Source organism: Bubalus bubalis, chromosome 12 (assembly GCF_019923935.1).
Source record: "Bubalus bubalis isolate 160015118507 breed Murrah chromosome 12, NDDB_SH_1, whole genome shotgun sequence".
Classification (NCBI taxonomy): Eukaryota; Metazoa; Chordata; class Mammalia; order Artiodactyla; family Bovidae; genus Bubalus; species Bubalus bubalis.
This window is the reverse complement of record NC_059168.1, coordinates 96863736-96889658: the sequence shown is the minus strand read 5'-3', so window position 1 is coordinate 96889658 and position 25923 is coordinate 96863736. Positions and strand designations below refer to the sequence as shown.

The 25923-nt window shown below is 55.8% G+C and overlaps 1 protein-coding gene across 2 annotated transcripts in view; it reads right to left on the bottom strand.

Annotated features, from left to right (window-relative positions):
* LMX1B (LIM homeobox transcription factor 1 beta) overlaps window positions 1–25923 on the bottom strand; it is an 87288-nt gene that overhangs the window by 60239 nt on the left and 1126 nt on the right. For both annotated transcript variants that reach the window (XM_006074522.3, XM_006074523.3), the window contains exon 2: window positions 25736–25922. In XM_006074522.3, the coding sequence (XP_006074584.1) occupies window positions 25736–25922 (187 nt within the window). The remainder of the gene's footprint in view (window positions 1–25735; window position 25923) is intronic.

The window sequence follows — 25923 nt, the reverse complement described above, 5'->3', positions numbered from 1 at the left end:
AGGGTTTAGGGCTTGGCCCTCCCGGTGGGTAAGGAAGTGGGGAATGGTTCCCGAATCGGGGCACAGGCTTTGTTGGGGATCCCTGGGGGGGATCGGGTCCACCTTCCCTCCCTCCCCCAACCCCGACACAACAGAGCCTCGTCTGCCCGACTCTGGCGGGAGGGCTCCGGATTCAGTGGGACCCTCATCAGGCAAAGCGGGACCCTAGCCCCACTGGGCTCCAGCCCACCGGGACCCCGCCCCCTGCAGGGTGTGGCTTGTGGCTCTGGCCACTGCCCCGCCCATCCGGTCCCCGGCTCTCCTGCTGGTTCCCTGCCTTCCACTTCTTTCCCAAGGCTCTGGCCCTTCCTCTCCTCTCCTCCCGGCCCCTCCCAGTCCCTTCCTCTACTCTCCTACGACCCTCCCTCCTCTCTCTCCCCTCCCCTCCGCACCTAGGGGCCCCCCTGCCATGTATAATGCATGCAGTGGAAGCACCCAATAGGATTAGGCACCTCCGCCCGTCTTCGCAGAGAGAAAGTTTATGTAAATGACTGATGACAGCGCTATTGTGTGAGGAATATCAATGGAGTAATTACAGTTACATCGGGCGCCCGCGCCGCCGGCCCGTGTTAATTTTTCACCGGCTCCCCCGGGAGAGATCGGAGCGCGCTCCGAAGAGCACAGCTAATAATGGGAGCTCGGAGCCGCCGCTGCGCCACGCGCCCCGAGGTCTTTCTGAGCAGACTGCTAAGCACTGGCTGTCTCCCCGGAGAGCCGAGAACAGAGATAAAATGATTAAAAACTGCCAAGCGGGCCTGGCAATCACTCGCTCCGCTGTCAGCCCCAGACAAGACAAATCTCTGCGATTTTTCTCTTCTCTTCTCTCCCTTTGTGAGCCCCTGAGCTGGGATGTGGGGGGCCGAGTGGGGTCGGGGTCAGCTCCCTGGGGTGGCCAGGCCGCCGGCGGCCGGGGGCGGGGGGCAGCAGCGGCGGGAGGGTCCTGGCCTCCCCGCAGGAGGGGGTAGGGAGGGGGTGATACCGGGAGCCCTGGAGGCTCAGCCACTCTTGCAGGCCCAGCAGCCGGCTCCCCTGGCTCCTCCCAGGGAAACTGGGGGCAGGGCACACCTGTCAGGGCACACCTGTTGGCGAACCACGGGCTGGGACACACTTGTGAGGACACACCCACCGGGACACATCCGCTGGTGCACACCTGCCGTGCCCCGCCTGCCAGGGACACCCACAGAGGCCTGCCTGGGCTTCTAGCAACTTGCCCGCCTGCCCCCTGCCTGGGCACAGGCCGTGTGACCCCTTCTCTGTGTGCTTCCAGGCCCTGCGGCGCCAGCCTGGGCACCCTGATGAAAGTCCTTGACCACAGGCCCAAAGCAGACCCCTGGTCAGGGCCATGGAAGAGGAGCCGGGAGCGTCTGTCTCCTCCCAGGGTCTGGGTCTGACCTCTCCCGGTATCCACACCTTTTGGCCTGGAGCTAAGCCTGGGCTCAGCACCTGAGAAGAGGGAGGAGGGAGATGAGAGGAGGAGGGGGCAGGGGAGGAGGAAGGGGAGGAGCTGCTGACTGTTCCCACCTGGGAAGGGAGTCTGGAGGGCGCTTGCCTGCCGCTGCTGCCCGCGGCCCCAGAGTCTCATCCTTCATCACACCCCGCCCTCCACCCTCTTGACCATGATGAAGGTGAGAGGAAATTCTTGCCCACACCTGGGCTGGGCTCTCTGAGCCGTGGCCATGGACGTCACAGACCAGGAGGGGCCATCTGCTTCTCCACCCATCACACCCATTCCCTGTGTCCAGACACACGTGCACACAGGCGTGCACACACCAGTGCCCTCACTGACACGTGTGTCCACCCTCCCCAGGCCCTGCCGTATCAGCCTACAGGGGCCAACACTCACACCCACACATGACCTCCCCACACGCGACATGTGCACACACCCTTCCGTCATGGAAGTACTAGTGTCCACACACACACGCAGCAGCACACCCTCCCATGCTGACACACACAGACACAGGCAGACAGGTAAAAATGTGCGTGTGCATCCTGACACCCGTGCTCACTGACATGGTGACAGGCAGGCACGCTCGGTTGCAGGCAGAGGATTGATGTCAGGCGCACACACACCTGCAGCGCGGCACGCCCAGGCACACAGCGGCCCACGCAGGGACACACATGTGCACATACACTGACACACACACCGACACAGGCACTGTCCCTCCCTGCTGCCCGCCCTCCATATGCACGGGCATTCAGATGTGGGAGAATCAGCCAGGGTCCCCAAGGAGGCTCAGGGCTTGCCTCTCCAGATGCTGTCTGTTCCAGAGCGCTGCGCCCGCCACCCGCCACCCGCCTGCCATCAGCTCAGCTGCAGGGAGCCAGGCAGGTACTTCGGTGGTGATTAAACTATTCGGGGGATGATTTACAGCAGCGATAACCCCCTCAGATGACAAGGCACTAAAGCTCAGCGGAGGAGGAGCTGATAGCCTCCGGCCAGGGTGTTGAGACTGGGTGGTATCCACGCGGGCTGGGCCGGCCCAAGGCTGGATGGGCCTCTCCCGGACAGCATGGTTGGACAGAGCTGCCACCCCACAACCTGCCATGTGTGCACACACACAAACACCCTTGGAAACACACAGGGACACACCACCGTCACTGATGGACTTACACAGATGGATGCCAGGTACATGCACACACACGTGGGTGTGTCCAGTGCCTGCTGACGTACTCACTGAGTCCCCACCGCGGGCCAGGCCCTCATGGAGCTCAAGTCCCGTGACACGGACACAGATGCCAGCACCCACCTGTGCTTACAGCCATGTGCATTCAGGTGTGCACAGGTGAACAACGCCTTGCAGGGCCCCCTCTCCATGTGTACAACTTCCTCTCTGCCCTCCCTCTGCTCCCCCTGCAATCCACAGTATCAGAGTGAATTTCATCACTCAGATATGACCAGGACACCGCCCTGCCTTGAATCCTTCCTGCCTTGAATCCAGTGGCCCCCAGAGTAAAGGCCAGACTCCCAGCATGGCCTTCAAAACTCTGTGTGATCTGACCTCTCCCTGCACCCCAACCACGGCCCGCCTCCAGATGCCCCAAAGCTGCTCCCCTCCTCTCTTTAGCTTGATAATCCCTCAGCTCTCAGTGTGGACAGCTCTTCCTCCAGGAAGTCCTCCTCCACGCGCCCTAGTCTTGGAGAGGAGCCCTTTCCCCAGGGTCCACAGTGTCCCACGCTTCTTCCATCAGAGTCTTTTCCAAACTCCTCATCTCCTGCACCTGTTCCTGGGCCATAGGCGTGAAATGCCTCTCTGTCCACCACCAAGAGGCTGGCAGCCCACAGGGCAGGTACTGGCTCAGACTGCCTGGGTTCAAATCAGGCCTTGGCTCACCTCCCCTCCCTTCCCTGGGGAAGCAGCAGCCCACAGCACCAAGAGGTACAGCCCTCAGACCTGAATCCAAACCACCCACTTCCTTAGCTGGGTGACCTCAGAGCAGCTACTTAACCTCTCTGAGCTCCAATTTCCTCAGCTGTAATGTTCTGAGACTTTCATTACTATTATTATCATTATTGTTATTACTGTTATTATTACTACTTTAAAAATAGCAGCTACCATTTCTTCATTTGCTGAAAATCCTGATTTGGGGTTTTAGATTGCCCCATTCATAGGCGAAGGAACTTGAGTTAAATGGCAGAAAGGGATGAGACCAAGATAAGGAGCACCAGGCTCTGAAACACACTCACTCCTTTGAACCTCCAAGGTCAGGGCGCTTGGGTCGTGTCATCAGCTATGTGCACAGAATTATTGGTATGGCCGGGGCTTGCCGGCCTCTGCCTCTGCCCAAGTAGTCCCCTCACCCTGGAGCACCCTTACTCCAGCATCTCTTCTGCCTGCAAGTGGGTTTTCAGACACACACTTCCTGTGTGTCCACTTCCGCCATACCTGCTCCCAATCTCCCCAGTCCCAAGAGTTCATACCCTCTGTGTATGAGCCCCAGGTGACATGAGGGTGTGGGCAATGAGCAAGTGGATGGCAAGCTGTTCACTAAAAGGGGAGTGGGAGGGGTGATGGAGGGGCAGGGGCTGCAGTCAGATCTGGTTGTGATGCAGCTGTGTGGCCTTGGGCAAGTTGCCTATCACATCGGGGCCTCAGCCTCTTTATCTGTAAAATGGGCATGATAATCACACCGACCTGTCAGGTGTGTCAGAGGGCTTCACAGGTATATGTGACAAGCTAGGCCAGAGCCTGGCATGTAGTGGGTGCTAGACCTTGAATCAAATCGGCCAGACCGCATTGATCTAAGGGAAGGACAGCCTGGGACAGAGCAGGAAGGGAAGCGGAAGGAGGGGACACTGCTTCTCCTAACAGGCCACAGTCTTCCACGTATCCAGGCCTTGGCTCTCACCATTCCCTGAGCCTGGAAAGCACTCCCTCCTGCCTCTCCCAGTTCTGTCCAAATATTCCCCGCTTAGTAAAGCTTCCCGCCTCCCCAGGCAGCATTCCCCACCCCTTCCTCCAGATGCCCTTTCCCTAAGGACCCTCCCCTCATCACAGCCCTCCACCCATAGGATTAAATGATGCCCACCATCCCCCCCTTTCTCCACCCCCTACTCTGTCCCTGAGAGGCTGGAGCACAAGCAAGGGGGGGCCAGCTGAGTCACCTCTGCTCCTGTGCAGGGGTGGGGGTAAGGGTGGAGGCAGAAATGGGGGACCAGGCTGGCCCTGAGGAGGTGCGAGGGAGGGGAGAAAGGGAGCTAAGTCAGTCCCTGGAGGGTTCAGAGGGTGTGGACTGGCCTTCCTGTGGTTTATTTTATTCGAATTCTTATTAATAACAAAAATAACAATGACCACCACAATAGTTGTAAAAGAAACATTTCTTTGTTCTATTTTTTTTTTAACGTTTATACCTTGGTCTTTTTTTTTTTTTTTTTTAATATTTATTTATTTGGCTGTGCTGGGTCTTAGCTGTGGCATCTGGGGTCTTCGATCTTTGCTGCGGCAGCAGGATCTTTAGTTACAGCATGTGAATACTTAGTTGTGGCTTGTGGGATCTAGTTCCCTGATCAGGAATTGAACCTGGGCCCCCTGCACGGGGAGCTCAAAGTCTTAGCCACTGGACCACCAAGGAAGTCCCTCTATTTTTGAGTGATGAGCTTTGTGCTAAGAGCTTCACATCCTCCTATGGTTAATCTTTCCAGTGACCTGGAGAGGAGGAATAGTTGTACCCATTTTACAGTTAAGGAAACTGAGGTTCAGAAAAATCAAAGGACTCATTCAAGACAGCAGCTCATAGTCATGGCTTTAGGGAGGGCCTGGAGCCTTGTCCTCTGGGGTATCAATTAAGGGGGCTGTTGCAGTAGGTGGACAACTGAGAAATGTCATGGGGAAGGTCTCTGAGCACCTACTATGTGCCAGGCCTGCTCCTGGCACCTGTCTTCTCTTGGCTGGAACCCACCCAACTTAGTTCCTCAGGGCCCGTCTAGCTGGGTCTCCTCCATGCTGTCTGCCTCCTGGATCATGACCCCCACCCCCCAGCCGCCCAAGGGCAAGACTTGCATCTGTCTTGCTCCTCAGACCTTCCCAGCCCTACATGGGCCTGGCATCAAGGGGGCTCCACTCAAGATTCTGGGATGCCATTTTTGTTTTTTTCCAAACTTTTGATTTTGTATTGGGGTATAAGTGATTAACAATGTTGTGATAGTTTCAAGTAGAAAGCAAAGGGACTCAGCCACATGTATACATATATCCATTCTCCCCCAAATTCCCCTCCCATCCAGGCTGCTACATAACATTGAGCAAAATTCCATGTGCTACACAGCAGGTCCTTGTTGGGGGACTAAGGGGGACTCCTGTCCCCCTTACTCTCCTTGGTTTTTCCTTTTAACACATTTATTTGCATTTTCTATCAGAATATGAACTCAGTGGAAGCAGGGACTTGAAAGCTTTAGTTCCTGCCACCTCTCCATTGATCCATTTTAAATATAGCAGTGTATACACATCCATCCTGAACTCCCTAACTATCTCTTCAGACTGTCCTTCCCCCAGCAACCCATAAGTTCATTCTCTAAGTCTGTGAGACTGCTTCTATTTTGTAAGTAAGTTCATTTGCATCATTTCTTTTTAGATTCCATATATAAGGGATGTCATACGATATTTCTCCTTCTCTGTCTGACTTACTTCACTCTGTATGGCAATCTCTAGGTCCATCCATGTTGTGGCAAATGGCATTTCCTTCCTTTTTAATGGCTGAGTAATATTATATTATTACTATATTATATACCTATATCCAGAGAAGGCAATGGCACCCCACTCCAGTACTCTTGCCTGGAGAATCCCATGAACAGAGGAGCCTGGTAGGCTGCAATCCATGGGGTCGCTAAGAGTCAGACACAACTGAGCGACTTCACTTTCACCTTTCACTTGCATGCATTGGAGAAGGAAATGGCAACCCACTCCAGTGTTCTTGCCTGGAGAATCCCAGGGATGGCTGAGCCTGGTGGGCTGCCGTCTATGGGGTCACACAGAGTCGGACACAACTGAAGCAACTTAGCAGCAGCAGCAGCAGCAGCAGCATACCTATGTCCATGGTATATAGGTACCACATCTTCTTTATCCATAGAATGCCATCTTTGGAACGGATTCACCCGGGTCTCTTGGCAGAGCCCTGGCACCACTGGGCAAAGAGGCTTGCCTGGCCTTGGTCCTCCAGCACAGAGTTTTCTGAATGTACCTGCACAGCCTGTCCCACCTGCCAGCTGCTCTCCTCTGAGCTCTTCATGCTCTCCATCCCTACACGCACCGGGCTGCGACGTTTCAGCTCACCCTGGGTTCCAGCCCTGCCTGGAGCAGGAGTCCTTCCAGTTAGATAGGGGCAGGGAGGCTAGGCTGGGCTTCCTTCTACTCTCCCTCCCTTCCCCAAATACTCACTGAACACTTGCTCTCCTGGGACATCATGGACAGGAGCCACAGGGAGATCAGATGTCTCAGAGGCCAAATGGTGGAAAGGCTGAGCTACGCTGTATGGCCTTGGACAGCTGACATTCCCTTCTTGTGCCTCAGTTTCCACATCTCTGAAATGGGAATAATAACAGACCCTGCTTCATGCACTTGTATGGGTTTAATGAAATAGCGTGAGTCCTTAACTCAGTGCCTATACAGTATAAAGAAACAAAGTGATTACGCACATAGGGAACCACACCGGGAACAGACAGCCCTCTAGGAGGAGCGGGAGGGGAAGGGTCCTGCCTACCTTCTGTCTCCTAGAGGGCATACCCGACACCCAGAAGGCTTCACGGAGAGAGGAAGAACCCTGGCCCAGCCACAGTCCCCAGGATGGCTCACGTGTTCTCTCAACCCTCCTCAGACCCACACTTGCTCCATCCCACCACCACCCAGAGCCACCCACTAATGCCATTCCACGCAGGCCCCAGGGAGGCTGCGTACATCAAGAGGACGAGACAACCACAGCTCATTCACTCAGTACACAGAGCATCTAGCCAGGACCAGGCCCTGTGCTGGGCTTGGGGTTACCTGGGGCAGAGGTTCTTACCCCAGTGTGTACAGGCAGCCCTGGGGACCAGCTGGGAATGCAGATTCACAGCGTCACCCTGAGGGTTAGAGCAGGAATCTGCATGTTTATGAAGCACTGCAAGACTGACCCAAGCCTCAGTGGGGAGGAGGGAAGGGTGGAGAGCCAGGGACACTGTGTGGCACTGACGACTCCTATGCCAGGCCTTCAGAGGACTTTCCCTGGAGAAGACAGAACGATAGAAGCCAGGGGACAGAGCCTGAGGCCACCAGTACAGACTGAGTAAGACCTGGATGTGGACAAGGGTCTGTGTGGGGAACAGCAGGTGAGCTGGTGGCTGAGCTCAGAGGATACCAGAATAGGTAGGGTGATGGCAGAGCATTAAACTGACCTAGGAAGGCTCTGAAGGCCAAGCCAGGAGGAAGAAGCCACCTGAGGACAAGCCTCAGCTCTGTGGTAGACAGGCAGGTCTCTTTAATTCCTGCAGGCCTGGTTCCAGCTTGAGCTCTCCCAGGCCTCCATTCCAAGAGCCCAGAGCCTGAGACTCAGGGACTGCGATCAGCTACATAATTTTGCAGGGCCCAGCACAAAATGCAAATACAGGGCACTTGTTCAAAACACATTAAGAATTTCAAGAGGGTGATGGTAGAGCATTAAACTGAGTACAAGAGCTCTTCTAAGGGGAAGGCCCAGTGTGACTGAACAGTCAACCTGCCCATGAAGCTGGATCTGGCCAGCACCCAGCCAAGTGGTTCATTCTTGCTGTGTCCAGCCCAGAGTGCTCAGAATCTGGGGTTTCCAGTCACCCCAGCTCCAAGCCCCAGGCCCCCTTGACTCTCCCTTTGCCCCACCCCCTCCCCTTGGCCCTCAGCGCTGCCTCAAGTTGGCATGAACCTGTCCTGTCTCTAGTCCCTGCCACTGCCCTCGCCTCCTCCTGCCTGTCTCCAGTTTCCAATCCTGTGCAGACGCCGCCAATGTCATCTCCATAAAGTGCCTCTCCAGCCCTGTCACTCCCCCATCCAATAACCTTCAATGGCTCCCTCCTGCCCGCAGGATAAATCCACACCCCATTGCATAGCTACTGGCCCCTACCCCACTCTGCAGCCCCATGTCCCAGCAGTCCCCAGGCAATCCCTCCAGCCAGACTCACTGTCTCAGCCCACTGTTCTCGGCCCACCACTTTAACCCCTACTGTTCCTGCTCTTAGTGCCCCTACCTGGAATGCCCTCTACAAACCCTCCAGGATAACCCTGCACACAGACTCTGTCTTGAGTGATTAACCAGACCCCTGCTCATGGCCCGTTCTCAACAACAAAAAAAGCTCACATCTACCAGTATGGTTCTCTGTATGCATCATCTCATTTAACACAACAACCTGAGAAGCTAGGCTTTTTTATTATCCCTGTTTTAGCAACAAGGGAACTGAGGCTCAGAGTAGCTGAGGAACTCACCAAAGGTCACACAGCTAGAAAGAGGCTGAGCCTGGAATCCAGGTGAGTCAGCCCAGCCATAAACTATCGCTTCATACATTCTTTCAGTCCTAACTGGACACCTACTATATGCACCATGCCCTGTTCTAGCCGAGGCACGATGCACGCCAAGAAGCCTGGCAAAGAGCCTGCCTGACACATATAACCAGAGCCAGGTGCCTGTTCAGACCCAACGCAAAGGACTATGGGAGCATCAGTAACAATATCAGCAAAAGCCATACACATAACCTTGACCCTTTCACCCGCTTTTGCCTTTGAATTTCATCATTACCCTGAGGCAGGTGTTTGGGTCTCAACAGACTTTGAGGGAACTGAGGCCTGCGTGCCTGCGTGCTAAGTCACTTCAGTCATGTCTGAATCTTTGCAACCCCGTGGACTGTAGCCTTCCAGGCTCCTCTGTCCATAGAATTCTGCAGGCAAGAATACTGGAGTGGGTTGCCATTTCCTCCTCCAGGGGAATCTTCCCAACCCAGGGATCGAACCCAGGTCTCCTGCATGAGTAGACGAGTTCTTTACCACTAGTGCCACCTGGGAAGCCCCGGGGGAACTGAGGCACAGACAGGTAAAGCACCTAACCCAAGGTCACAAAGCCAGGAAGTGGCAGAGCCTAGGTCAAACTCCAAACCCTGCAGCTCCAAAGCACTGGCATCTTTTCTCTCTCTACCTAAGAATCTGGAGAAGTTCTTGGCCTCCCAAGGAATCAGTTCTGGGGTCACAAAATCAGAGAAGAGGCCAGCATTCCCAGGCATAAGGACTGTGCAAGCATGATTTCTGCTGAACTCTGTCCCACCCCCACCATACCAATTTACCCAGGAGCTCTGAGAGGGTAGGGTGGTTCTGCCCCATCCTGGCCCAGTTTAGCCAGGACCTGGCTGAACAACTAAAAGGCCCCCAGCTGTGTTCCTGGTAACAAGCTGCCCAAGTGCACCCGTCTCTTACCTACCAGCCCTGCTGACTTCCTGCCGCCAAGCAATCTCCAAACAGAGCACGTGGATGAAGCCATGATACTCCCTGTGCCCCAGGGTGAGAGGTTTCCTTTTGTAAGTTATCATTATTATTACGATCATTACTGTTATTTTAATTTAAATCTTTGATGTTTGGGGAGATGTTTCTCTGCAGTCACCAGGGCCTGTCTGTGGAGGATGCCACCTCGGTGACCGGCTTGAACTCTCACCACGTGGGACAGTTGGACCAGTGGGCGGTCTGCTCCATCTTCCTCCAGGGGTCTGCCGCTACTCACTTATCAGGCTGACATCCCACAGGGGGGCCGTCGCCCTGCCCGCCCCTCCGGCTCCAGGCCTGCCGACTGGAACCAGACCTGGAGGGGTGGGCGGGTGGGGGCACGTGGGAGGGCGCCAGGCCCTCACCGCAGGCTCCTCTGCAGTTCAAAGTGACAGGCTCAGGAGGCTGTCCCCCTTCAAAGGGCAGACAGAGCCTGCCCGGAGCTGCCGTACCGGCAGCCGGAGCCCGGAAGGCAGGGCAGGAGTCAAGGCAGCCCTGGGAGAGCTGGCAGGGCTCCCATCCACCTCTCTCATCCACTAGGGAGCGGCTGGCCCCTGCTCCCCTGTCCCCTGTCCCTGAGTAGGCGGGCACACCCTGGCCGGCTGTATCTTGCAGGGTGACACTGGGAAAAGCACCCTCCCTCTGGGAACCACCCTGCTGTCACTGTGTATTTGCGAAGCACTCAGAAGGCACTCAGGATGGTCACGCATGATGTCAATGACAGTAATGATGAGTCAGAATGTCTGAGAAACACCACCCCAAAGCCAGAACACTGGAGCGGGGATCTCATTAGCTGCTCACTAGCTGTGTGACCCAGGGTGAGTCACACAGCTTCTGTGTGATTGCCTTCCCCATCTGCAAGGGGAGGCTAGGATGGGATGATGCCATGACCACTCTGCACAAGGCTGGACACAGACATGCTCCTCCGGTCAGTTCCAAAATATGTCCTGCCTCCTGCCAGGACAGTTATTCATCCCAAGTGAGACCCACCATGAAGGCTGGTCCCAGGGCTCCCCCAACCCCGAGCCCCTCGAGGCTGAGGAATGGTCCAGTCTTGGCACCTACAGATGCTGGTGCAGCTCCATGCTGGCTGTGTGACTCTGGGGATGTGTCTTCACCTCTCTGAGCCCCAGGTCTGTCACCTGGAAATCTGGGTCAACAACTGAGCTTTTCAGAACTCTTGCTAAGATGTGGGGTGCCGAGGGCTTAGCCCTGAGCCTGGACATAACAGATGCCCAGAATACATGGTAGCTTTTATCACTGCCACCTGAAGCTGCATGGGAAAATCACTGCACCTCTCAGGTCAAAGTTGCAAAATGGGAGATGACAATACCTGCCCCAGGGTGGTGAGAAGATTCGATGAGCGAATCCCCATGAAACCCTTCCCACAGGCAGCACACCGTGAGCACTGGCCTTGAATTATAAAGTGTTCATTCAACGAATAATGTGAAGTTTGGTGCCAGGCCACCACGAGGGTACAGAACCCAAGGGGCTGGAATTTGCCTCCTATGGGATGGCTGAAAGTTTTCTCCTGCCAGAATGCCTGGGCTCCAATCCCAGTTCCACTTACTATCTGTGTGATCCTGGGTAAGTCACTCAACTCCTCGGTGCCTCTTGCCTTATCTGAAAGCGAGATAAATGATAAGAGCACCCCTTAGAGCACGCGTTCGCGCTCAGTTGCTCAGGTGTCTGACTCTTTGTGGCCCTGTGGCCTGCAGCCCACCAGGCTCCTCTGTCCAAGGGTTTGTCCACAGGCTTCCAGGCAGGAATATTGGAGTGGGCTGCCATTTCCTCCCCGAGGTGATCTTCGTGACCCAGGGATCGAACTCGCAGCTCCTGCATCTGCAGGCAGATTCTTTACCACTAGCCACCTGGGACACCCACCCTTTAGAGCAGAACCTGACAAACCATGGCCCCTCAACAAGCATCGGCCATGATTAGTACTGTTGCTGCTGAGGTTGTGTGCTGCTGGCCTGGGTCTGCCCATCAGCCAGCCCCCTGCAGCCAGACCCCCTTCTGCAGCTCCCAAACTTGGGAAGTGTTCGCCCCTGAGAGGCGCAACGAGTACCCTGCAGAACAGAGGCTTCTGTGGGCTTCCTCCCTGTCTGTTTCCCCAGCAGCTGGAACACTTAGGGAAAAAAAGCTCCAAGCCCACTGGGCTTGTCAAAGCAGGGCCAGATTTACTAAAACCAGGTTTGGACGGTAATTTTGCGGTCATAACAACTATTTTCTTTACATACGGCTATAGAAAGGGGAACCCCTGGCTTAAAAAAAAAAAATCCTAATTGAAGACACCATTGAGCGTAAATATGCTGGAGTTTTTAATAAAAACATGATGGAGGAAAACATTCAAAGCTCAATAATCAGAAGCAATTTGCATTGTGAGCGGAGACGTGTCATTCCCACTCCCCACCCCCTTGGCTGCGCTCAGTGCGGGACCGGCAACTTTAGACCTATGGCAGAAATAATGAACAGCAGCGAGGCTCAGAGATAGCCTGAAAAATATCCTGGAAAAGAAAAACATATGCCAAAGAGTGTGGTGCAAAAGTCATATTTCATGCCTGACTTTAGAGAATGTTAATAAGGATTAGAACCATACTCCAACAGAACAACTATCAGTCAAGGCGGGTAATTAATTTTGCTTCAGATCTTTGCTTGGGAAAATGAAAGCGGGAAGTGTTACTTCACAGCACAGAGATCCCACCACACTAGAACAACTCAGAGAACTTCCAAAGCTGTGTCCTGAGCCCAGCTGAAAGAAACCTGGCTGACGCTGGCGGGTTCCCCGATCTGTTGCCATGTAGATTCAGGGATCTTTTCCGAATCGTAACAATATCAAACATTTTTACATTTCAGGATTGGTTAATAAATATGATTAAGATAACACGTCCCAAACCACATGTCCTCGGCTCGGCCTCCAACATGTGGAAGACAGATGTGTCTTCTGTGCACAGATGACCCAGCCGGCTGCTCCCCCGAGGCAGGGACCTTGGGAGACAGAGCCCCGAGAGGTCCTGGCAGCCCAGTGGCCCTCTGTGGCCTTGGCCAGGCGGCTGGCCTCCCTGTGACCTGCTGTAGAGAGGAAGGGCCAAGCCCAGGGGGTCTTGGAGTCGGACACTTGGGGGACAGAGAGATAATGGGATGTGGCACTGTGCCACCTGGCTCTTGTCCTTTGGTGTCCCAATTTAGAAGATAAAATTCCCAAACCCACACAACCCCATGCTATCCAGAAAGCTTGCAAAATCATTTCATCACAGAGGCCTGTTAACCCCCTCTACGAACTGGAATTGTAGGACCTTTTCTCAGTGGTCTGTCTGAGGTCAACCTCTGCCCACCACCTCAGTGGCCTCAGCCCAGGGGAACTGACAAGGTCACTGATAAAGCCAGAGCTTAGAAGAGGGTTCTAGAAAGAACTGTGGAGTTGGCACATAGACCCCTAACTAGGCAGCGGAATGAGGTTCCTGACTCTGTTTTGCTACCACTGAGATGCTGGGCTACACCTGGCTACACCTGGGCCTCATTTTCCCATTTCTACAAGGATCTTAAAGAGGCCCTCAGCTGGGATACTCTAAACCAGCCCAAGGTCCCAGTGGCAGGTGTGATCCTGTCCTCTGAGGTCCTTGGAGGCCAAGGAGAAAGCCAGGTCCTGGAGACCAGGGCAGGGAGGCCTGGGCATGCCACTGCCAAGCGCAGGACTCCAGTTCTGGGGTGGGGGTGCAGCAGGCTCAGAGCCAAGGCTGGTATGGGTAAGGACCTCTCGCACCCTGACCACCCAAGGCCCAGCCCCCAAAGCTAGTTTCTGGGCTAACCTGAGAGTGAGCCTCTGTCTTAGGTTTCCCTAAGAGCTAGGAGGGAGGAAGGAGTTTGCCCAGATCAGGCAGAAGGGTTAGGGTCCGCAGAGAGAGGAAGGGCAGTCTACCTTAGTGGTAGAATGAATGAATGAGTGAATGAATGTCAGCGGAGAGGGCTTTCCGAACCCATTACAGCAGGCAGGCTGAGGACAGGGCACCTCCTGGAGAGGAAAAAGGCCACTCACGGTCCCCGGAGAAGGGGCACTATGACCTGGATGAGTCCAGCTGCCATAGGGCAGCCGTGGGAGGGTCTCCTTTGGGCATCACTCAGTTCTCGGAGGCTACCCTGGAAGTCAGGCCCCACCTTAGCTGGACGTGGTCAGGATTGCCTGGTGGAAGAACCCTGTCACCGGCTGCCTCGCCTTCTTTCAGCTGTGACCCGCTGGTCAATGACTGCTCCGTTGCTGGCCACCTATCACCAGCTGAGGCCTTGGCCTCCCTGGAAGACACCAGGCCTCTCCCCTGCCGGAGGAGCCCAGGCTAGCGGGCAGACGCTGCGAGCCCAAGGCTGGCCCGGCTGGGCTGATATGAACCATCTGCGTTGTCTTAGGCCGCCCCTCTGCCCACTGTCCCTCTGAACTCGGCCGGTTCCCGCGGGCCGTTTGATGCCTCTCAGGGTCACAGACCCCCGCGCACAAATCACCGCCGCGGGGCTGGGGGTGGGGCGGAGGCGCTGAAACCTAATCCGCAAAGTTTGCTCTGCCGCCGGCGGCTCGCTCCTTCCCCCTGCTCGCTCGACCACCAACCCCCCTTTCCAAACAAGGCTTATTTTTCTTGCCAAAAAAACAAAGTTGGTATCAAGTGTTTCGAGGGAGAAAGTCTCTCCCCCACCCCCGGCCTGGGAGGAAGGGCCGGGGCTGGCTGCTGGCTGCAGCAGGCACTGCAGAGGGGGCTGCGGCGGAGCACCGGCGGGAGGTGAGCTCCGAATTCCCAGGTCCGCTGGTCCCCTTCCCAGCTCTGGCCGGTCCCCATGCCCTTCTTCACAGCCGCAGCCCTGGCTGTTTTTTGACCCTGCCCGGGTTCCCTGGTTGTCCCCTGCTCAGATGGGGCTCCCTCCTTGGGGCTCTCTGTCCTAGAGTGACCAGAGATGGAAGCATCACTTCCTGCCCCTTCTCCCTCCCCATAAAACAGCCCTTGCCTGTCGCTTTTACGAGGTGACACCCTGCTCTCAGCCCGATCCTCCCCACGCCCCGGAGCCTGGGCTAGAGAGGGAGGAGACTGCGTGCAGTCAGGCGTCTCCAGAGCGCTCCCAGGGCGCAATGGGATCCCCGGGAGGCTGCCCCGGAGCACAGCCTAAGAGCTTTAAAAGGAGGCCAAAGAGCTGGGTATACGAGAGACAAATTCCTCCGAAGTACCCCCACCCCCTACCCCCACACCAGCTCCGTTGACTCTAGGGCTTTGGGTCTGAGATCCTAGAAGCCAGGCGGGAGGTCGCCGGCATGGTCCCCTGGAGGGGCGCTGAGCGAAGCCCTGGGGGCGCGGGGGTTTCATTTGCTGGGTGTTGGTTTTGCTTTTGGTGTTTTTCAGCCTGTGCAGCGACCCGGAGCCGTGCGCCGCGACTTCTCGTAAGCCCGCGGCTTCCCACTGCGCCCCGAGGCGAGCGCCAGCGGCTAAAGTCCGCAGCCGCGCCTCCGCTGTTGGGCTGGAGAATCTAGCTGATTGCCAGAGCTCAGGCAGGGCAGCGACGTCGAGGGTCCGGTCGGTCGGTGGACCTGGCTGGATATGGGCGGCCCGAGCGCCTCTGAAAAGATCTGCATACTGTGGGACAGGGGTGGAGGCGGCGGAGGCGAGAATAAAGGCGCCACTGGCCCAGCGGAGAAGCAGGTTTCCGCAGGGGTTGAACAAAGGAATTCGCCCTCATAAGAAAGGGGCCCAGCGAGTAGGCTGCGAACGGTCAACCCTGAGACTCTCAGGGGTACCAGCTTGGCGACATCAGTCCCAGGGATCTCAACGAAATCCGCCCCGCGGAGGGCCCCAGCCTGGTTATCTCCCTCCGGCCTCCCAGCTTCTCAATCCTGCTTTACAGGGGATGATGGGCGTGCACTGCCCAATGCCACTTCTCCTGGAGAAAGGGAACAACTGACAGGGCCTGTGTCCTCTGTCAACGGAGGCAAAAAAAAAAAAAAAAAAATCCCACCAATTTGAATCCTCTGGTCCTGGGGCCTTTGCCCCCATTTTCCAGAAGCTGACAATTGAGGCTCCCGAAAAGCATCCCCTTCCCCCACCTTTGCTGGAATGCCTGGTGGGCTCCGGAGACCCAAGCGCAACGGGAAACGAAAGGCGCCTGGGGGTGGGGTGGGGGGCACAGGGCTGGAGCCCTCCTCCTCTCTCCGCCCTCGGAAGGGGTGGAGGGGACACGGTTGTAAGGTGCTCGGCTTCTTTTCTCTGCCTGACATGAATAAGGGGATTAGGACGGCAAGTTTCCGTCGTTCACTCCTTCGGACAAAGGGCCCCGCAGTTTGAGCGGCGCAGCCTCTGATTAAACGACAGAGCCCTGTCACTCAGCACCATCCTAGGTACTTGTGTTCGTGACATAATCTTATTAGAAGATAAAACCGGCGAAAGCCTTTTCATAATGAAAAGTTACATTTAATGGCTGGACTCGCCCCCCACTCCCTCCCCGGACCCTGCTCGCCTCCCCCCCGTTGCTGTTGGATATGGCTCGCCTGTAATTGGCATTTAAAGCACCAAGTCCGGGAGAAAAACGGGGTTTAGGGTTTTTGTAATCCCCCTAAACTGTCTTTGTTAGAAATCTCCACAGATACAAGTCTGTTAAGAGTAAATATTTGTGGATTGATACAACCCCATTTCCCCCCTGCAAACCAAATCTGAAAAAAAATCCGCTCTCCCGCCGTGCTTCGGCCAGGGGCGCAGGAGGGAGGGCGCTGGGTCGGCCCCGCGTGGGCGCGCGGGGAACTTGGCTATCGGGGCGCCACGCCGCCTGCAGGAGCTGAGGGACTTGGCATGTTTCTGCGGCGGGGAAAAAAGGTCTTGGACGCTCCCCCCCCCCTCCCCAGTTTTCTATTCCCTCGATAAACAAACCTCCCGATCTCGCCGCTTTAGGGCCTGCCCGAGGGGGTCGATTGCAGGGCTTGGGGAGGGGCGAGGGCTTTGCTCAATTCCGAATGAAAACGCGAACTCTCTCCACCAGCCTCGCTCCCTTCCAGGGGGTTTAAGTGGCTCGGAGGGAAGTCCTGGGCCGCGGGAGGCCCCGCCCGGCAGGGCTCTTCGAGTCCAGCCCAGGAGAACGCCCGGAGCCGCCAAGGGCCCCCGCAACGAGAAGGAGCCCGAAGGCTGCCGCGCGGGCCCCGGGCTCCCGGCTCCAGCCCAGCCCGTCCCGGGATCGGGTTCCTTCATAAATCAGCGGCTGGGTGAAAGGGCTGCGCTTTAGAAAGGGCAGGACCGTGTGCGCGTATTAGAGCGCTCGGTTCCCAAATCCGGGCTAAACCCCTGGTGACACCGAAATTCATCAACCGCGGCTGGCGCCCCGTGGCTCGGCCAAGGATCCCGGGAGCCGAGGAGCCGGAGAACCGAGGAGCTCGTGCACCTCGCTGCCCCAACTCGAGGGTAAAAGAGAACGAGGAGCAGGAACTCTCCGAGAGGGGGGCTTGAAGGAGAAGGCGGGTGGAGACCACTGAGAGCCGCCCCACCTGAGCGCCGAAGGGGGGCGCTGAAGGCAGCTCTCCCGCCCCGAGAAAGGCAGTTATTTTTCCTTCTCTGGCCAGGACTGGCCTTACTGGGGCATTCCGGTGGAAGAGAGCAGTGATCCACCCAACTCCACCCCTTCCAAACCTCCGGCGGTGACACCGCTCCTCCACCTCCCTCTGGGTGCTCCAGGGAGGGTCACAACGGTCCAAGATGGGAACGTAGAGCTTCCAGAAGGTCAGGAGTGAAGGGGTGCAGGGTCCCTACCGCTTTGGGAGTTAGCCCCATCTGGGGAAGAATCTGCTACAGAGTCACTCTGGACTTGGGGGAAGTTATTAACTCTCCCAGCCTGGGTTTTCTCACCAATACACAGAGCTGCAGCAAAAAAGGTGAGTGTCCATCTAGACACTCAAAAAACACCCGTCGCTTTCCTTCCAGATGCACTTCTGTGGCCTGATGCTCTGGGGTTAGTACAGCTAACCTACCTTATTAGGTGTTAGTAACACCTACCCTGGCAACTGCCAGGGTCTGCTGGGAAAAACTGGGAACTTATGTGCCTCACCCACAGTAATAGGGGTCCATCCACAGGCTGCTGACTGCCTGCCTCCAAAGACCAGCTTCTGATGGTCAGCCCTGTGCTGGCTTTGGGGTTCTGCAAGGGGAAAACCCCCAAACACCAGTCCAGACCCGGATGAGAAGTAAGAGGGTGGGCAGGGCTGTTCTAGGAGGTCGGTTTAGGAGGCTGCGCTCCTTGGGCCTCCCACTCAGGCAGACAATGCATTCCTGCTGGGCAGGGCGCCTCAGGCTTCCATCCCAGGCAGGCAGGCAGGAAACATACATTGACTGGATGCCGAAGGTAGGCTGGCATCTTTGGGTTTGTTTCACTTTTCCTCTGAGCAACCCAGTGAGATTGGAAAGATCATCCCTATTACACAGAGAAAGAAAACTGAAGCTCCGGAAGAGGCATCAGCTTTCCTAAATGCCCTTGGCCTGCGTTACTGGGAGCCAAAGACATTCTCGAGCCCCCATCTTAACTGCCGTCTTGCTCTTTCCTTTGAGAAACTGTGTCCCCCTCCGAGGGGCCGCCCTTTGGAGGAGGTGGCCCCAGAGCACCCTGCTCCTCTCCGTCTGCACGGGCTTGGGCAACTCCAGGCCCGGGCGGGTGCCCACACCCCGGCAGCCCAGTAACTATGGCAATCCAGGAGTCACATGACAAACAGTCACGGAGTCCCCCTTGAAAGCCAGAGGTGGGAGAGGGGAAGGGCGGTCACACCCAGCTCCTCCAGACCGGTGGCGATGCTGCGCTTGCCATCAGAGGTGGGCAGCATCAGCAGAGGCATTTGGGGTTGGGGGGCGCCCTGGCAGCTCGGTATTCCAGCATGCTCACTCATCTTACTGCACCTAGCGCGCGCTGCTCAGCGGGCTCCTCACCCCGGCCCCGGTGGGCACCTCTGTTGCTCTGGACAGCCTTCAGCACCCTCCCCAGCTGGCACCCACCTCACAGTTCCTGAGGAAACCTCTGACAGCATGGCTGGCCAGGAAGCAAACATCTTTGTTTCTCCTGGAACCCGATTCCAGGAACTGGGTCCCTACCCTCCCTCCACCACCGTCCCCAGGTCACGAAGCGCCAGGCCAGCCAGGTGCTCTGCCATCAGCCGGCACACTTGGTCCTGGTCTGGGCCTGGCTCCTGACTGAGACAAAGCCCCCTCCCTCCCCAGTGTGCGCACACAGGTCCCCTGGACCCTGAGACTCCCCTACCTCTTTTCAGGGTCCAGGGTCTACCAGGCAGATCCAGCGGCTGCCAATCAAAAAGCTGAACAGAAATGGATACAATATTGCCCTGGGAATTACAAAGGAAGGGCCTCTGCAGAAATTTATTTGTACTGATCAGGCGACCCAAAGGTAAAGGGCAGCGAGGAAGTGCTGTCAGCCAGGCCTGAAACTCAAGAAAGTTGCCATTCGGAGCACAGTGGCCCCTTATACCCCTCCACTCCCAACACCGCAGTAGTTAAAGCAAACACAGGCCCTTCACTGCCCTGTCAGTTACACCTTCCCCTCAAAATTACACAAACTTTGAAAGATTTTTCTGAGAGGAGATGGATGCTTCAGGAGACTTGAGGTCAAGGCTAGGCTGTTTAAAGTATATCATTAACAAATAAACATTTACTGCAAAAAAAAAGAAAATGGAGAAAAACCCTATAGGCCACCAGGGAACCAAATCATGTTGCTTTTGGCTTCAAATGACAGGAGACATTTATGACATGAATGGAGAACACCAGCCGGCCGATGAAATGGCAAACGTCTGCCACTTTGCTTCCTCTGCCTTCGTGAATCAACTTTTTCAAATATGGTTTTCAGCCTTGCCCTCCCCTCCGTACCACCGCCTCCCCACTTCTGACTGCCGTGGCAATAAATACATATAATTTTGGTTTTGCTCTCTGCTGCCATCAGCACAGAATCTGGAGGTTGGAGAGGGCTGGGTCAGCCAGAAAGCCAAGGGCCTTGGGTCCTCCAGCACCCTCCGTTGACTGACAGCTCACAGGAACTCCTTGGATGAGTGGACCATCCCTCTTTCTTCCCTCCCCTAAAGCTGAGGCCTGATTGTGGTGTCCAACAAATTGGAAGTTATAACTCATGTCACTGAGAGTATCTTCCATCCCTCCGCCTAACTAATGCCAAAGTAGGACTGGGTGGTTGTGTGTGTATGTGTGTGTTTTCCCTTTTCTGTTTTAAAAACCTCACAGCTGCAGGATAGAGGAAGTTCCTTGGGGAAGCACTGCCAGCTCTTATGGACCAAAAAACCTCCCTGGGCTGGAAGAGCCTTCTGACTGCCTGCGCTGGTGTTTCTCACCTGAAAAACGCACAGATCCCTGGATATCTCCCACACATACCATCTCTTCGGAATCCCCCCCTGCAGCCTGGGAGATGTCGGTTGAGCTTTATTTTCTGTCATTTGAATCACAAGAGCAAATGAACATGAACAGCTCTCCAAATACTAAATTATATTATTGAGTGTGCTTTTCCAAGTTATATGTAGACCCTGGAGATTTCAATGGAAAGATCTTTGATTTAGCCCAACCTCCACGCGCTGCCCCCCACCCCGCCCGCCCTGCCACAAGAAGGATAGGCCAGGCCCACTCTGCTGCCCGCTGCCCTTCTTGACAATGCACAGTTGGCATTTGTTTTCACTCATGTAATCAGAAGCTTTTCTGCCTCTATGGAGGTTCAGGAGAGGATACTGGATCCCATGAAGTATGGAACATTTACTGAAGCTTCCTCACCCCTACTCGGGTACCCGGTGTAATCCTCACAACCTCCCTGAGAAATTATATCGTCACCTCCATTCTGTGGATGGAGAACCTCTGACTCAGAGATGGGCAGCCGCTTGGCTAAGATCACACAGCTGCTGAGTGCTGAGGCCGGGAGGTAAACCCGGGTCTGCCTCAGTGTCCCACTCAGGCAAAGGGAATGGTTTTCCCAGGGGTGTCCCTCATCCTTCCTTATGGCAAGCCTAGCATGCCAGCTGCCCTCTCTTTGGCATGGAATCCATGGGTGGTATGGTGTGTGGCCTCGGAGACAAGGCATTCCTTGCCATGCTGATGGTGATAAAGCAACAACAACAATTTCCAGAGTATTAACAATGTGCCAGGCAAGATGCCAGGTCCTTTGGGGCACAATATCTCCAATCTTCATAAAAATACTTCTCCCTTCCCAGGTAGGTATGTCCCCCATTTTACAAAAGAGGCTCAGGTAGGTGTTGGGGCTCTGTAGTCCTAAGCCTGGCTCCAAAGGACACACAGGAGGGAGCCTCACATACCCCAGAGGAGAGTCTCACAGCCTGCTTCCCCGACTCGGGAAAAACCCAGCAAACAAATTAGGCTACACCAGCCAGGAGCCTGGGGAATACAGGGTGAGCCAGGAGTCAGCTGTGAATAATGCATCCGTTCAGCAGCGGAGAACTGCAGCCTCAGGAAGGCCCTTGCTTACCCTTCTGCCTGCAGCCAAGTTGCTGGGGTTAATCAAGGAGGTGCCCTCCCGGGGGGCCAGAGGGTCCCTAGATTTGGGCTGGCAGAGGGAGCCCCTCAGCCCTTCCATGTCCAGGGAGAGCATTTGAGAAGTCTCTTAAGTAAGGCAAAGCGCTGGCTCTTCCTTCTAAGGAAATCCGTTTCCAGGACAGACCCACTACTCTACCCCAGGCTGTGGGCAGGGATGTCATAGCTCGAAACTAGTCTGCTGGGAGTGATGCCAGCTGGGGTACCCACTGGTGGAGGGCATGCTGCTGGTGTAACTGGCGCCCTCCTAAAGGAGGCCTCCCAAGCAGGGAGAAGCAGCCGCCAGCAAAGGCTAAGGCCTGACTTTGCTCTCCCCATGCGCCACACCCGGTGCTGGGAGGTGAGGTGACTCTCCCAGGAAGGCCCTTCCTGGTGTAAACATTTCCCAGGAAAGGAATGCGCTGGGGAAGACTGGGGTTGGGGCACTGGAGCCACAGTCAGCTGGGGTAAATTTAAAAAAGAAAGAAAGAAAGAAAGAAAATCACCCCAGGATTCAGACAGCTTTTTTGGTGAAACTCAAGCAAAGCCTCGCTGCCCCACTCTCGCCGCTGTGTGGGCATCCTACCTGGGCAGGCAAGGCCCAGGGCACCGCGCGGGCTCCACGGCGGAGAGGTGAGGCCGCCCGGCCGGCCTGGCAGCCAAAACGCGCCGCCAGCCCTGGACGCAGAGGTGGGCGCACAGCGCACGCAGGCTCCCGCGGGCCGCACACCGACGAGGCTCCGGTGGCCAGATCTGGGAGCTGTCTTCCAAGCGATTAGGCTCCATTTTGTGACAGATTTTTGGACTCTGCCAACGACCCTCCCCCCTTCCGGAGCCTCCTCCAGGAATTCGCCATCTCCTCGGGATAGAATGATAGAAACCCTTTCCAGACGAGCGACAGACGGCAGGAAAAGAGAGTTACATAATTCTATTTGGCTAAGCGGCAAAAGAGAAAAAAAAAAAAAAAAAAAAACCGAGGAGGTTGGTAACGTCATTTTTAAATGTGTTCTGGGGGTGGAGGAAGGAGAGGGTGTTTGTGTTTGGAGGTTGTGGGTCTTCCCGGTTTCTAACCCGATTTTCTACCCGAAACGGAGCTCGCGCTGCCGAGGGGCCAAAGTCTGGGGCACAGCTGAACGATCCGATGCTTTTTTTCTCCCCTGAAGGAGACACCCCCCCCCCCCCCAAAAAAAACACGTAACTGAGAAAAAGAAGACTTCGAGTGATGCGTGAAAACGCCCAAATGTCCGTGGCCCGCTCTCCACTTTGCAGGATCATGATGTCCGGGTGGATTTTTATCAAACGTTATTAAATGCGCCCGAACGTCAATTAATCACCCCCGTGGTGCGTAAAATAACGTTGTGCCTCTGAGTGTCCCGGATCTTTAAAATAAATCGGAAGGAGGAAGAGACGCTTAATAAAAATAGGAACCTCTTTCCAAGGATCGAGCCCTTCAGCTCCTCTCAAGGCGAAGAAACAGTTTTCAAAAGTTTTTTTTTTTTGGGGGGGGGGTGTTAATTTCCCTGTACCGCTGACGAAGACTCTACAAAATCAAGAAGGCACATTGCTGCGCCCACTTGCCTGCATTCTCGTCTGAAAAGCATTTAGGCACAGATGCAATAAATATGCATCTGCGATCCTCAAAGAAAAAAATAAATCGTGAAATACATTTTTATTGTGCAAAGAACATCGCTTCCCAGTGAGCCCTGCTTGCCTCTCTGCCCTTGCTCTCCCAGAGAAAAGCTGATGCGAGATCCACCGGAGGATTTGTCCCCAGAATTGTCTTGATAACAACCCCCCTTCTGCCCCCTCCTCCACCGGCCAGCCTAGTGCAGATACCTGCTTGGCATTATTGGAAGAAAGAGGCGACAGCAGAGGGAGGACGACACCATGAGAGGCATGAATAATGCCCGCCTGCTGCCCACAGGACCTAGACTCTGCGCTGGAGATTCACCCTGACCCAAAATTCACTTGCAAACACATCCCTGCTGCACTGAGGGAGAAAGCTCTTAGGTACCTTTTTTTCTATTTTAAACAAATATACTTTCAGCAAAGCAATAGCTGTCTAATGCTTAATTGTTTTGTAAAATCAGGGAGTTGGCCTTTCAGCTTTAAAGGATCATCCAGCTCAAATTGTGTGACTTTACAATTCCCTGCTCTGAAGAACCAGGGGAGCACCCTCTCCTTGTTTTAAAGAAAATTGCTATGAATGACTGGAGTGTGGGGAGGAGAGGATGGGCAGATGGGTATGAGTGGCTGGAAAGAGTCTTTACAAAACGTAAAAAAAAAAAAAAAAAAAAAATTTCCCCCCCCCCCCCAGAAACTTGCACAAATGATTTGGAGGCTCATTTCCAGTTTTCTGGGCCTCCGGCCCCCATGTGTTGAGTTATCCAGGCTGAGCTGCCCTGGGCAGTGGCACCACCAGAGCCGAGCTTGGGCAGGCAGAGCCAGGGGAGGGGTACAGGATAGCAGGATGTATGTGGACTGGAGGCTGGTGAGCCCTGCTGAGGGGCCAGTCCCTGGGGCCAGCCCAAAGCCTCTGACTGCACCTAGCTCCAACTACTTTCCTCCTTTTCTTTATACTGCTCTGTGCCTGCCTGTGGCTGAGCTGACTGGTGGCCTCACCTTCTTCTGGAACTAGAACCATATCAGTCCGGGGCACAGCACAAACCCCATGAATGGTAGTGTGCCTAACCCGGGATGCTCCAGAGACAGGGGCAGTCTTTGGGGACCACAGAAGAGCCGGCTTAGGACAGGGCCCCAGTTCCTGCCTGCAGATCCCCCCAGCTGGCAGGAAGAGCAAGGCACAAAAAGCAGGTCCTGCTGGGCCCCTGGACCAGGGGAGCACAGAGTAGGTGCTAGTGGAGGGCTCAGCCGGGGTCTTTTGAAGTAGAACCCGATGCCCTCTCCAGGGCTCTGGCCTGCAGCCCCCCTATTTCCAGGTCTCGGTCAAGCTGCTCCCCTTCCCATCAGGGCGTGGATTTCGGGACAGTCCCTGAGCAGAGCAGGTAGGCTGCCCTTGCTATTGATACTAAGCACTGGCCGCCCTGTCTTTTCTCAAAGGCTTGGGCACACACAGCCCCTTCTGAGCGCCACACCACCTGAGCAGCCTACCCACCCCACAGCCCTATCAGAAATGGTTTTCTGGGCGTCACTGCAAAGTTCTCACAGGCACCCAGTAGTCGCTGCCCTGGGCATCCCCACACCCCTCTTCCTGCTGTTGCTCCCCTCCGCCTCCCTCTTAATCACACCACCAGGCAAAAAACCCAGAGGGTCAAAAGAAACAAAACAAAAACCTGGATCTACTTTTATCTACCCCATGCCCCCTGCCAGACAAATCCGTAGTCTCAGCTAAAAACAAAAGCCAAGCAGGTAGGGCTCAGCTCACTCTCTGGCCCCAACCCTGAGCAGGCTTGGGCTGCAGGAGGCCAAAGCAGGCCAGCCCTCCCCAACATACACACATTGCAAGAAAGAGGGCCTGCTGGGGAAGGTTGACTTGGTCAGCTCCTCACCCCATGGGGAGCCCAGATTGTGGTTTGCCACCTCTTAAGGTCCTCTTCCTAGACAGCGTCTCCAGCCAACAATAATTATGTGTGCAGGATTCCCGCATGGAACGGTCTGGGGAGGGTGCACACCCTTTTCTCTCCATCGGGGACTGAAACGGCAGCAGGGAGCCTGGCAGAAAGGGGGCATGCCCGAGGGCTCCCGCGCTTCAGCACCCTGGCACTCCACCCCCTTGCTTCAGCAATCCCCAACCGACACAAACCCTGCCTTGGGGCTGGGGAAGCACACCGCTAGGGCCCGGCTCCCTAAAGCACTGCTTTCGTTTGAAAAGCAATTCTCGGTCCCCAGTGCAGGCCTCCGTGAAGCTAGGCCCTGGTCCCACGACCGCAGCATCGTATCCTCCGCTCCGCTCAGGGCCTTGTCCCACGCACTCCAATGGGAGCAGCCCAGCGCAGGTTTCCCGAACAAAAAAGATGGCAACTAGGGGCTGCCGGAGGGTCCCGGCCACCCCACCGGGGTTAGCCGGGCCGGGATGGTTCTGCCCTGGAGGGAGACGCGCAACCCGCGGAGTTCTCTCTGGAGTTGACGGGCCCAGCTGCGCGCGGGGCCGGCTGCAGGGCGTACGCGGGCCACGGCCGGGCAGAGGGGCTGCCGGGCTCGAGTGCCGGGCGGCGGCGGGGAAGGAGGAGGACGCGAGGCGCTTACTGTTGGTAGTCTTGTTTGCAGTACAGTTTCCGATCCCGGAAGTAGCAGCTGGTGGTGAGGGCTTGCTGACACGCCGCGCACTGCAAACATTCCTCGTGCCAGGACGACTCGTTGACTCGCATCAGGAAGCGGTCGGAGATGGGCCGCTGGCAGCCCTCGCACACGGCGGGATGCGGGCAATCGGAGCC